The sequence below is a fragment of the Phyllostomus discolor genome, chromosome 8, assembly GCF_004126475.2.
Source record: "Phyllostomus discolor isolate MPI-MPIP mPhyDis1 chromosome 8, mPhyDis1.pri.v3, whole genome shotgun sequence".
Classification (NCBI taxonomy): Eukaryota; Metazoa; Chordata; class Mammalia; order Chiroptera; family Phyllostomidae; genus Phyllostomus; species Phyllostomus discolor.
The window spans coordinates 113,201,791-113,214,630 of NC_040910.2; the positions used below are offsets into that span (position 1 = coordinate 113,201,791).

General features: G+C 66.8%; 1 protein-coding gene across 1 annotated transcript; it reads right to left on the reverse strand.

The window, feature by feature from the left end:
• Positions 1 to 5,583: 5,583 nt before the first annotated feature.
• On the reverse strand, positions 5,584 to 11,948 carry CBX4 (chromobox 4). Its single transcript, XM_028522013.2, has 5 exons — positions 11,536 to 11,948; positions 11,347 to 11,390; positions 10,158 to 10,223; positions 8,006 to 8,072; positions 5,584 to 7,786 (listed from the first exon to the last, which is right to left on the reverse strand). The coding sequence occupies exons 1-5, from the start codon at positions 11,602 to 11,604 to the stop codon at positions 6,380 to 6,382; spliced, it is 1,653 nt and encodes a 550-aa protein (XP_028377814.1). The 5' UTR covers positions 11,605 to 11,948; the 3' UTR covers positions 5,584 to 6,379.
• Positions 11,949 to 12,840: the final 892 nt, after the last annotated feature.

Sequence of the window (12,840 nt, forward strand, 5' to 3'; positions counted from 1 at the left end):
TCAGGCCCCCCCCCCCGAGACTGGATGACGCACCGTTACTCTGTGCCATTTGCATGATCCCAGCGTCATGTTGCAGGGGAGCTTAGCATGACTGTCCCCTGCTCCCGTGCAAAGCACAGGTGACCACCCAAGACCAGTCTCTGATTCTGTGGTAGGTGTTTGCTGTCTTCCCCAGGTCGCGGGGGCTCGGGTTGCGGTGACAGCCAGCTCAGCCCTTTGAAGAGGCTGCGGAAGGCCAGGCCGGTGAGGGCAGGACACGTCGCTGGGGGCGGGGGGGGGGGGGGGGGCGGAGCAGGGGGGGCCCAGAATGTCAGGCACACCTTTCCAGAGCCCACCCCAAGGGGCCGTCTGAAGCGGAGAGAAACAATGAGAAACCAGATACCGTGGAATTAGCGAAGAATTTCTCAGATGAAACGGGAAAGGGAGGGGGTCCAGGGGGGCTACCTTGACACCTGGAGCAGGTTGAAAGGAGTCAGCGGCCGTTGTTGGCGACATTAAACTCCAGGGCGCGTTGGAAAGGGCGCTTCGCTCAGGCAGAGAGCCAGAGGCTTGCCTTTCCCGGGCAGGCCGCGCCACCGCGGCCTCCGCCGGCCCCGAGTGCGCGCGCCCACGCCTGCGAGACCCGTGTTCCTCCGCCGGCCTTCGGGGACGCCCGCTCTCTGCCCCCACCTGGATTTGAGAACTCGCAGGTGATCGGTTCAGTGAAATAACAACCACAGGCGACGTCCAGGGGGCTCTCGCGGGGCGCCGGGCCCTCCACGCACGGTGCCCATGAAGCCCATAATGGGAAATGAGGGGCGGCGGCGTGTGCTGCGGCCTCCGCCCACCGCTGCCAGGGCGGGTGCAGCCCCGCGCCGGTGCCCGCGCCCCTTGCGTCCTGACCCCCACTCACAAGTCAACGGGAAACAGGGAGATGGTGGCTGAGCTGTGAGCGGCAGACTGTCGTGCGCCACGAGCTAAGCACGGAAATTAAACCGCGTCTGCCTGGAACTGACGCCGGATTACCCTCAGGGTCTGGTTCCCTAAATTCAATTACCACGGGATTACCTGGAGCCTCGGGAAGCTCTCACCCTCGGAGCAGGTGAGGGGCGGCGGCCGCCCGGCAGGGCTCGGGAGCAGCTGCGTGTGTGCGGGTGTCTGCCCTAGGCCTGGTGGGCAGAGGGGGTCCCCGGCCTCGGAGAGGCAGCCTCAGGGCCCTGGGGGCTGAGCCACTGGGCGCCACGCAGGGCCCTCCCTTGGTCTGTGGACGCTATTAATGGCTTGCTGCTGACAAATCAGGGTCACTGTGTGAGAGGCCCCATTTCTCTTGAGCTCTCTGTCTCACACACACACACACACACACACACACACTCACACAGTGTCTGATTCCAAGGCAGGCACCTGGGAACCTCGCACAAGCTGCGGGAGCACATACAGTCCCCACCACCCGCCCCTCGTCTGCCTAGTGCATGGGGCTCTGTGCAGCCGGACCGCCGGGCCCACGCCTCCACGTGACCCTGGGTGACCCTGGGTTGCGAGGTGGGGCACCGTAGACACTGCAGGACCTCAGGCACCACTGGCCTGGTGAACCAGGCTGGAATCATCTAGAACAACCCCGGAGAGGGCGTGGGGCCCGCGCCAGCCTCTGGAGGGGCCACAGAATGCTCGGCGCCGAGAGCGTGGCCCCTGGAGAAAGACACCCCGTCTGCTCTCCCGGTTCTGAGCGTGTGGCCTCGGATGGGGGCCCCGGCGGCCGAGCCTTCAGGCCGCCCTGTGTGAGGGGCCTGCTGCTGGAAGACCCTCGAGCACGGGGCAAGACGGCCCCCGAAGCGCCTGTGCACTCGCTCCGTGCCAGGGGGAGAGAGGAGGGGGCGGGGCGGGAGCCTTGGCCGCGGGAAGCGGGCACTTGTGTCCGAGGACCACCCTCAGGGCTGTTTCTTCTTCCGAGTCCCCCCTCAGGTGAGCGGTGAGGGGCGCGGGACCACAGGGGAACCTGGGCTCCGAGTGAGCACGGCTGTGACTCCGGGGGCTGCCGCCGTCGCGCCCCTGTGCCGGCATTGTCCTCAGTGTCCCGGGACAGAGCCGGAGGGGAGAGGGCGAGGCCCCAGGTCAGGGGTGATCCATGGCCGGCGGCGCCCACTGGGTGGCTCGGGGTGGAAGGGCGGGCCAGAGGGTGGGCAGTCAGCAGACAGTGGACGGAAGAGGTCCCCGTCCCCAGGCCGTGTCACCCCCAGACTCTGGGCCCGACGTCATCAGAGGCATTTGGATCAGACGTGGGATGCTTCCTGTTCCTCGGTGAAAAATAGAAATCGTTTACTTTCGGGGGCTTTTCCAGCGGTGCCCAAGGCTCTCTCCTGGGCCCGTCCTCCTGCCGCAGCTGTCTCTGCCCATGGAGCAGGAACCCAGCCGCGGGGAGGGGCGGGCGTTGGGTGGGGGTCTGGGCACCGCAGCCACGGCTGTCCTGCCCTCGGCGTGCGTCCCGAAGTCTCCGTCCGGGAGGGCAGGGACAGAGAGGCCCCAGGCTGGCCAACGGATGGAGAGGCCAGGTCTGCTTGTCCCTCCCTCCTTCCTCCAGGTCCTGCCGCCGGCTCGCCCCACCCCCACCTCCAGTCGCTGTCACTGTTCAGTGCCACCCTTCAGGGCCACGCCAGTCACCACGCGGCGTCACACCAACAAACTCGATGTCATGATAGTGGCCGCCCGTGCAGGACCCACGAGGCCCTGTTCTCCGAGTGTCCCCTCCCCGTCTGGGCTGAGGCCGCCCCCCCCGGGGGGTGGGGGTCAGGACCCAAGCAGGTTCCGAAGACAAGGTCCAGGGTGTCCCCTTAAGTCCGACGTCACACAAGCAGGGCATCTGGTTTTCCTTCTCAGGGTTAGCACGCCGCCCATACTCCCCGAGACACCCTCACACGAGACAGCAAGGCACTGCCCGTCTGGGAGTCAAAGGTCGCTGGGTGGCCTGTATTCCCGCGTGCTCCGTCCGGCGGCCCCAGCCGCCACGCAGCCTGGTGGGATCCGGGGACGTGCAAACCGCCCCTGAGGGCTGAACGTGGCTCTTCTGAGGATGGGTCGGGGCGGGCGGGGCGGGCTGCACAGGGACCCCAGCGCCAGAGTCTGGGACCCGGCGGGTGCCGGAGGGACCAGCTCACCAGCGTCTGACAGGTGGGAGGAGGGGCCGTGAGCGCGAGCCCCCTGTGCTCCAGGCTCAGCTGCGGGGGAGGTCACCTGGAGGAAACACCTTTGGGTCCCTGGGGTGCCAGGCTGAGGTCTGGATGTGGGCTCGGAGAGCTGGTCTCCCAGCCTCTGCGGGTGGAGTGCTGGGCGCGTGTAGACCGCGAGGCCCCTCTCCGCTGGGCTGTGGCAGGGCCCTGACCTCCCCCGAGCCTTCCTCAGCCTTGGACACATCCATGCCGAGACCCGGAGGCCCCACTGGGGGCAGGGGTGGGGCGGTGTCACCGTGGGTCCCTCCCGGCGAGACCGCGGAGCAGATAGCTCGGCTCTGGAGCCAGCACGGAATGGGCAGTGGCCACTGCCTGGCCCTGGGCACGCGGCTCTGCCCTCGGAGCCTCGAGTCTCACCCCCCAAGGAGCCCCCATTGCTGCCGTCTGCACGGAAGTAGGTGCCCAGGGGGTGTCTGGCAGGTTTGCCTTTGCCTTTGACGGTGGCTGGCCTTCTGACCCAGGCCCCGGGCTCTTCCTCCTGGGGCCTGTCCGCCTTGAAGCCCCGCCCCGGAGGCCCCCCACAGGGCCCAGTCTTCAGGGCCTCAAGCCGCCTGCCTGCGGGCCTCATCTTTCCTCCGATGCTGTCACCCTCCCTGCTGGGGGCAGTGCCCTCCTCTGCCTCCCCAGCCCTCCGCCCGTCCCCGGCGCAGCCTGGCAGAGGCCACCCACTGGGCAGGAGGGGCACCCCAGGGGCTCCGGCGTGCCCCGGGTCACCCACTGTGTGGACCTGAACAGGGGGGCCCCCTTCCCACTCCCGAATTTTTAGCTCTCCTTTTCCAGAAAAACAGGGGGATGAAGCCCCCGCCTGGCATGCGCCTTTGTGTGCCAGCCGGTGGAGGACGGGCCCAGCTCTGGCGCTGAGCCGGCAGAGTGCCAGAAGCAGGCAGGATCGGCCCTCCCTCCGCTCCCAGGGTGGCAAAGGGCATTCATTACATGGAGGGGGAGGGGCGGGCTTCCCTCTCTCTAAGGGGGCTGGGGTGAAGGGGGTGGTGGGAGGGACAATTTACAAAAGCCAGGGCTAGAAACTCTCAACGGTTTTTTTTTTTTTTTAGAACTTCCCTTCCCTCCCTCCCCTCCCCCGCTGGGCTCCCCTCCCCCCGCTCCAGTCGCTGGTGGCCTGCAGCCAACACTGGCCACACTGTCCGCATTCAGGCCTCCCCGCCCTCCCGGCCCTCCGCCGCTTTCCCTGGCCTTCCCAGCGCCGCGCTCTCGCCACCTCTCCCCCCACCCATTCTGAACCGCGGTGACCTCTTCCGCCCCGGCGCTCCGCAGCGCCCGGGCCCCTGAGCCCCAGGCAGGCAGGCAGGCAGGCAGGCAGGCAAGGGGCCTCGGAGGCCGGGAGCAGCCACGCACCCGCAGGGACCTGTCCCCGGCCCTGGGCCAGGAGGAAGATCGCAGCGTCTGCGGAAAGTGGCCTCCGCCCCTGCATTCCCGGGTGGCGGCTTCCAGGCTGCGGGAGCTGCACCTCAGGATTCGGCCGCTCCCCTCACGCACTGGGGGCCCTTAACCCCTTCCTGCCCCCCCACCCCGTCACCAAGTGCCCCAACCATGCCATCCAAAGCAGCATGGGTGCGGTAGGGTCCCACATTTCCCCACTAAGGAAGTGGGGGTGGGCAGGCCTGGCTCCGCAAGCCGCCTCCTGCCCCTCCCCATCCACCTCGCAGGAAGCCCCCACCCCCACCCCCTGCCTCGCGCGCGCCGTGCCTGCAGTCAGAGCCTCTGGCCCCGGTGGTTTCCGGGGAGAGAGCCCGGCAGAGAAAGAGCCTCAGAGGCTTCCTCGGGGGGGGGGGGGGGGGGCGGGGGGCGGGGCCCGGGATGCCAACGAGGGAGGCTGGAGAGGGCGGGAGGGTCTCCTCCCGCCGAACCTGCCGGACGGGGCACGGATTACTAAAGAGGAACACCCCTGCCCTACCAGGGCCAGCGCCTGGGTGTGTGGCGCCCCAGGGGGCGGGGGACAAAGATCAGCAGGTGCCTGGCTGGGGCCGCTCCCGGTGGGGGCCGGCCCTGCCCAAGCAAGCCTCTTCCAGCCTGCTCACCCACCCGTGCGCCCTCCCCCCACTAGGCGGGTCGCGGGACTGCCGGAGTGCCCGCGCCCTGGGGGCGGGAGCACGCCCGCACCCCCCTCAGGAATTCCCCTCTCCTTTGGAGTGCCTCTCGACTTCCGACTTCCGGGGAGCGGGGTCACTCCTCAGCGCGCGGGTGCCTCTGCCCTCGAAACCCGGCCACTTGGCTTTGCGCACGTTTGGCGCAGGGCGCCGCCGGTTTCCTCCCGGACGCCGGAGGAGGAAGCGGGGTGGGGAGGGGTCCGGCGTGCACGCGCGCGCGCACACACACACGCGGCCTCCGCGGTTCCCTCTGCCCTAACCTCCAACAGCGAAAGCGTACCTTCAACATCTCCGTTTAATATGTACATTCAAGCAGGGAGTAATCGGAAGCTTATAGTTTAGACATTTCTAGTAGCAGCAGTTTCTAGAGAGCTCGTTTCGCCTTTTAACAAACTTTTTTCTTTTTTCCTCTTTCTGCACATAGAAACAACACATCCATGTATGTGTACGGTATCAAAAAATATATACCAAGGTCACCGGTATTGCAGTTCTCGAAAGGGGGAGAAATGGGATCAACCGAAATACCGCAGGGCCGGGGAGGAGGGGCAACAGAAAATAGTTTGTCTGATATAGAATATAACATGATCTAGAGGGAACTCCATAAATCTAGGTTTTTATATTTCAATATATAAATACCTACAAATAAATATATATATATATATATATCAGCCCGAAGGGGATGGTCGGGCTTTTGAGCTCAAACAATACATTTCAATAATAACACCACGTACAAACGGGAATAAAGTCTGCACTTGACAAGTTAGCACGGTTAAAATATAATACTATAACTCTGAGAGCTCGGCGCGCGGCTGCCCTGTCAGTCCCGAGGTCCTGGCCGGAGGGGAGGGGGCAGGTGGAAGGGAGAGACCCGCAGGCACCTCGTGGACGGCGCCAGCCAGTTCCCCCAGCGAGCTGCCGGCGCCCCGGCCAGGACCGCGCGCGCGGCTGGATACAGAGGGAGGCGGTTCCTGCGGCTTCGGGCGTCCTGGCGCTGGGGGACGGGCGCAACACACCCCCAGGCCCGGGCACTGAGCTCCCGCAGGGGTGGAGCTGCCCCTTTCCGACGCCCTCCAGCTACACCGTCACGTACTCCTTGAAAGTGACGGTGAGGCAGTTCGCAGTGACGTCGGTGATAATTATATTCCCAAAGAAGGGCTTGAACTCGCTCAGCGGCTCCTCGGGCTCGTCCTGGGCCTCCGCTGGAGGCTTCTCGACCGCTGTCACCGGCGCGGCGGCCACTGCGGCCGTCGCAGGCGCCTCGGGCTTCACTTGGAGGGTGCTGGGCGGCTCCCCAGCCTCGCCGCGCGTCTTGACGCAGCGCAAGTCTATGGGCTCATCCAGGTCCGAGTCCAGCAGGATGACCTCGGGCTGCTGGAGGGCGGCAGGGGGCTGGTCGGTGGGGCGCTCAGCCGCTGGGCTGCCCCCCAGGCAGGTCGGGGTGCTGATGCTACGCGCCGTCAGCCGCTTCTTGCAGGGCTCCCGCTCCCCGTGCGTCTCGGAGAGGCATCGCTTGCGTGCGTGGGAGAGATTGAGGCCCACGGCGTGGTGGTGGTGGTGATGGTGGTGGTGGTGGTGGTGATGGTGGGAGGGCGGGTGCGCGCTGCGGGCCGTGTCCCAGGTCAGCAGGTCCGGCTTGGTGGTCAGCGGCAGCGGCTGCTCACCAAAGGCCTCCTTGGTCGGGGACAGCTTGCGGGAGCCGGCGTCCTGCGGCTGCGGGTCACCGGCTGCAGGCGCCTCCTCCTCCCTCCTCTTGAAGGGAGCTTCCGCCTTCTTCTCCTCTGCCCCCGGCGCCTTTTTGAAAGTCCTGTCCGCGGCGGGGTGGCGCTCCTCGGGGGCCCGCTTCTTGTGGCTGGGGGAGCGCGCCTCGCCCTCCGCCGCCTCGCCGGACTTGATCTTCACCGCCTGCATGCCGTTCTCCATGTACTTGCTCATCACGATCACGATGCGCCCATTTTTGTTCTTGTTTTTGACGATCTTCATTTTGCCCCCGATCCCATTGCCCGTCACGGCCTCCTTGGGGGCCGGCGTCATCCCGTTGGGGGGGCCTTTCTCAGAGCCCTTGCCCGCAGCCCCAGCAGCACCGGCCAGGGGCTTCACGCCTCCCAGGTAGCCCTTGGCCCCAGCGCCGTGGGCCCACTTGTCGGGCGGGTGGGTCTTGGCGCCCAGGTCAGGGCAGGTGGGGCTGGGCGCCTCCTTGTGGCCGCCCTGGTACTGCAGGTCATACATCTTGGGGTCAGGCTGGTAGGGGTGGTGCTTCTTGCTGTTCAGCTGGTAGTAGTACTTGCCGCTCTTCCCCGGGGGCGGGGGCTTGCCCGCCCGCTCCTTGCTGTGCGGCTGGTACTGGTGATGCTTCTTGCTGTTGAGCTCGTACTGGTGCCCCTGGCCCTTGCTCTGAGCGCCCAGCTCCAGCTTGGTGCGGCTGTCGGAGGAGGAGTCCTGGAGTCCGCTCAGCACATTGGAGCGCCGGGCAAAGGTAGGTACCTGGGGGGCGAGGACCGGGGGGGGGGGGAGGGGGAGGGGAAGGTGAGAGGAGGCATAGAGCCAGCCTCCAGCAGCAGGGTCGTCGGAGAGAGGTGGGAAAGCTCAGGCAGAAAGGGAGGGAGCTGGGGCGCTCTGGAGATACACCCCCTCCCCCGCCTCCAGGCCTTTGGGAAAGGGCCGAGCCTCCTGGGCGGCCCCAGGGTCAGCGAGCGCTCTCACCTGCACCACCAGTGGTTTGGGCTTCGGCCCTCTCTTCCGGTAGCCCATCAGCTGCTCCTGCCGTTCCCTGGGGGCACGGAACAGAGGGCAGCACCGTTAGCCGCGAGGTCACCCCCTTTCCTGCTGTGTTTGCGCCAGCCTGTGGCGGTGTCCCCGCTGCGGCGGGCAGCGGGGCTGGCCAGATGCGGAAGGATCCAGGGCTCAAGGCGGAAGGCAGCCCCTGCAGCCAGCTGGGCGCCCAGGTCCAGTCCCGGAGGCCCGAGTTTCGCTGTAACCGACCCTCATCTGCCCAAGGCCTCCTCCGAGAAGGGCCTCCCCGCCTCTGGGGTCCGCATCTGAACGGGCAACCCTCCCCAACCTGGTGTGACGGGGGAGACGGCAGCTCCCGCTCGGTCACTGGCACTGCCGCCCGCAGCCTTGAGCCGGTGGTCCTACACACAGTGGTGGGCGCGGGGTCCAGGGGATGCGCACCAGCCCGAAAAAGTGTGAGGACCACGTCCCTGCCACCAGAAGCACGAGATGCTAATGACCTCATTAAGATTCAGATAACGAGAGCGGCCAGCGGAAGGGAGGACGCATTTTCCTAAGGGCCAGGCACTAAACAGGGGGAGGGGCTGCGCCCTTGTTTACAGAGCGGCAAATGAGCCAATTAAGGGCTGGGGGCGGGGGCAGCCAGAGAGGCCTGGCCAGGTTCGCAGCCACCTGGTAAACCCGCTCCGAGGCGGCCGGTGCGGGAGGCTGGGCGGAGCGAGGGACGCAAGCCCCGCCCCCTCGCCCAGCCCAGCCCCCTGGATTTCCAAATTAATTAAGCCCACGGGCGGCGGTGAGGTTCAACACAGCTGCCAAGATTCCACCTGCGGTGTGGCCTAGGGCGACCCGAGGCCGGGGGGCGGGTTGTCCCAGCACCGCTCGGCCCTCCACGGCAGCAAGGGGCCCCTCTCTAGCCTTGGCCGAAGTTGCAGCCCGTTTCTAGGCCAGAAACCCGCTCTCTTGAGACCCTAGATACCCTCGGCCGGTGGGCTAGCCCAGGGGAGTTCCGGCAGCCCGGGGCCCCAGCCGGGCCGACTCCGAAGTTGCACGGCATTGCAACAGCCTGCGTTTTAATTCTCCGGGGACTCATTACGCAACATGGCATCAGCCGCTGACATGGTTACAGGGTGGCAGACTCCCCGGTGGAGCCGGGGCAGAGTCCCTTCTCGGCACCCCCCTGCGTCGCGGGAGAGCAAGTTCCCCGCTGGCTGCTCGTTCCAAGGGTCTAGAGTTTAGTTTTAGCGCCAAACGCACCACAGGAAATAATGCAAAATAAAAGGGGGAGGAGGGACAGCGGGGTGGCCGAGCCCCGCGGGCCCCTGCCGCTCTCCCCGCCTCTGCTGCCCTCCCCCCTTCTGTCCTCCCGAAACAGAGAACCGCAGCCACCGGCGGCGGATCCAGCTGCATCAGCTGCAGCGTGACAAGCATCTGTGCGCGTGAGGACGAGCCCCTCTCGGGTACCACCCCTCCACCAGCCGGACAGCGCTCACCCCACGTCCTTTGGGCCAAGCTCACCCACCTAGTAGGCCAGTGGGGTGTGTGTGTGTGTGAGGAGCACCCACCGCCAGCCAGAGTCTGGGTCCCCTATCCCAAGCTCTCTGGGGATGAGAGTGGGGGCTTAAAGTCTTGTCAACTTTTCTCCAGCCCCCAACAGGTTAAGTTCAGTTCCGTGACGTCCGGCGGTTTCGCAGTGCCAGCTCCCTCGGAGCTGCCCCGCGACGTGCCGGGGCCAAGCCGCCAGTGGCTGCAGGAAAGCAACACCTAGGCTCTGGGGGTGGGGCTCTAAGGTTCGGAAGGGAGGGGCCCTGGGGGGGGGGCGCCAGGCGCGGCTCCGAGTTCTCTCTCGGGGCAGCCCTAGGGCCACCCGCACTAACCATTCCCGCAGTTTCCCCAAAACACAAGCCTCGCCTTCTCCGGCCCTGCCCCACCCCCACCCCCAGGCTGCAGCAACCGCCAAGGACGTTGGCTAGAGAAGCCGAGGCCGCAGCCCTGCCGTTCCGGCCCGTAGGAGGGAGGGGGCTCCCGCCGGCCCCTCCCTGCCCTTTCCCCTTCGTTGCTGAGCGGCCCAGCCTCCCATCCCCATACCGGGTCCCGGCTGCGGGAGGCTCCCGGGGACGCTCACCTGTTCTGGAAGGCGATCAGCAGCCGGGGGTCCAGGATGTTCTCCTCCGGCTCCCACGTGTTGTATCTTGCAAGGGAGAAGGGAAGGGGACACGGCGTAAAACAACCGAGCCAGCGCGGCGGCCTCCCGGTGGGGAACTGTATTAGGCCCTGCACTGTCTTCGTGAACCGAACGCTACTCAGCCGTGGCCGTGGGGACTGGGGGGTAGACTTCTGCGGGCCTGACACGGCCCCTGACCGCCCCCCCAAGTCAAAATAAACACACACGGGCAGGAAGGGGAAGGGGAAGGAAAATGAAACTAGCAGTTTATTTCGCAGTTGTCAAGAATTTCAAGCACGTTCCTGCGACATGATCCAAAGCCACTTTGCTCACCAGCAACCCCGCGTGCAGAGCAGCCAAAATGCGGAGTCTCAGTCCCCTCCTGTCTCCCCAGCCCCAAGTCTCCGCTGGGACTTCAGGCGCTTTCCACTTGACCCCTAATCCGATCACCGTCAGCCCAGCGGCCCCCCGACACCCCCTCGCGGCCCTGGAGCCCGCTGTCACGGGCAGGCACCCCCAAATACTCAGCAACACAAAAATATGCCTCTGTGTGTGAGTGTGTGTGTGCGTGCCTGCGCGCCTGTCTCCATCCGGTGCCTTCGCATTTCAAATTAAAAAAAGAAATTCCCCACCAAAAGCGCTGCAGTGACAGTGCCCAACATTTTCTGCCTTTTTCCTTCCTCTCCCTGCACCGCTAGGAGGGAAGAGGCACACAATTGCATTTTCGTCGCTTTTTAATTTTTTTTTTTTTTTGGTTTTGCAATATGGAGCCGTTCGGTGGAGGGAAAGGGAAAAGGAGCCATTTTCTGCTGCACATCAGTCAGTGCCTGCGCCCTCCCTCCCTCCGCCGGCCTCCCCGGCTCGGCCCCGCGTCTCTCCAGCTCCTCCGGCTCCTTTTAGTGCATAAATTAGTGATGGCATTTCCCGGAGAGCGGAGCACAACACAGGGCGCCGGGCTCGGGCTCGGCGGCTCGGCTTCCCCAGTGCCTGCCACCGACTTCCCCACCCCCTCCTCCCTCCACCCCACCTCCACCCCGCCTCCCGTCCGCTCCCCCCCCCCCACCCCACCGGCCCGGCGGGTCCCGAGCCCCGGAGCCCCGGAGCCCAGCGCCGCAGCACCCGGCGCCCCCGCCCCTCCGCCGCTACTTACTTGGGGGACCAGCCTCTCCATTTCACCAGATACTCCACTCTGCCCTGCGGGGGGAAGAGACAGCACTCCATCAGCTTCCGCGGGATCCCCGGCCCCGGCCCGCAGCCTCCCCACCCCCTCTCCGCCTCCTCGCAGGCTGCCCGGCCGCCGCTCCCGCGCCGCCCCGCCACCACCCCCGCGCCGCCCTACCTTGCGGATCCGCTTCTTCTCGATGCTCTCCACCGCGAAGACGTGCTCGCCAACAGCTGGCAGCTCCATGGCCGAGCCGGAGCGCGCCGGGGCGCGGGCGGCCGGCGCGGCTGCAGACACTGCTAGTTCCCGCCGGCGCCCCGCCGCCGCCCCGGCCGAGGCCACCCCGCTGCACGCGCCCCGCCGCCGCCGCTCGCCCCGCACAGCCCGGCCACCCGCCGCTGCCCGCGCCCGCCCGGCTCCCGGCTCGCGCTCGCTCAGACAACTGAGCCAGGGCCGCGGCTGCACAAGAACTCATGCAAATCCGGACGTCAGCGGGCGGGGCCTCTCCGGCCCAGCTCGGCGTCAGGGGGCGGGCCGAGGCCCGGATTGGCGCAGCCCGGCCTACCGGAGGCCCTGGTCCCGGGCGCCGAGGGGGAGGTGGGAGGGCGCCGGAGGGGGCCGAGGGAAGGAGGGCGCCGGGGAGGTGCAGAGGGAGGGATCCTGGAGCCCGGGCGAGGGAGGCTGGAGGGAGGGAGCGGGATCGCCAGCAGAGGTGTGTCGGCTCCGGACGGAGCGGGGTGGCCTGCGTGACAGGGCCCGGCCGGTCTCCGTGGCGACCCCTCGCCTCCCTCCCGGCTTCGCGGCCAGCCCCGTCACCTCTGGTTCTCTGTGTGCACCGCCCGGGGACCCCCGCGGGGGACCCCCTAGCGTCCCTCGCCGTTTCCAGTTGCATCGAATTGCGTCATGTGCAGACACAAGGGATACCGCCGGCAGGGGGCGGAATCGGAGGCAGGGGCAGGTCGCGCCCCCCACCCGGCGCGCCCCGCCCCGCGAGGCTTCGGGCTTTTAGGAAGGCGAGGAAGAGAAGAGGAAGGGCCCAGAGAACAGAGGACCGGGCGCGAAGGTCCTCGCTGGGAAGAGCGTGGAGGACAGACAAGGAGGGCGGCAAAGGAGCAAGCAGCCTGGGGCCCTGGCGCTCAAGAGCCTTACCAGAAGGGGGCTCTGAGTCCAAGTGCACCCCGTCCTGATGGGCTGCCATGTCCCGTAGGCCCCTTCCCGCGTGGGGTAGGAGGGGCAGGATGTCTAGTTTTCAGCAGCGTTACCAGCCTCCCAGCGGGACCGGAGGCGGGGAGGACGGAGAGGGGGCGCGGTGGACGTCCAGGTCTTCTCGGGGGTTCGAGGGGACTTCGCAGGGTCCCCGGGAAAGGCATGGAAAGAGGGAGCGGGCGTGCTGAGGAGAGGCTGAGGCTGAGGAGGGGCAGATGGGGCGGCACGAAGGGGAGGTGAATGGCGTGGACCGGGAGCCGGGCATTCCTCATAGAT

What these genes read in the sequence shown, in the direction of transcription:
- CBX4 (XM_028522013.2), bottom strand. Translation starts at nt 11,604, where the DNA reads ATGGAGCTGCCAGCTGTTGGCGAGCACGTCTTCGCGGTGGAGAGCATC. An exon ending in AGAAGAAGCGGATCCGCAAG is followed by an intron (nt 11,391 to 11,535) that starts GTAGGGCGGCGC and finishes TTCCCCCCGCAG; the next exon opens with GGCAGAGTGGAGTATCTGGT. An exon ending in CTGATCGCCTTCCAGAACAG is followed by an intron (nt 8,073 to 10,157) that starts GTGAGCGTCCCC and finishes CCGTGCCCCCAG; the next exon opens with GGAACGGCAGGAGCAGCTGA.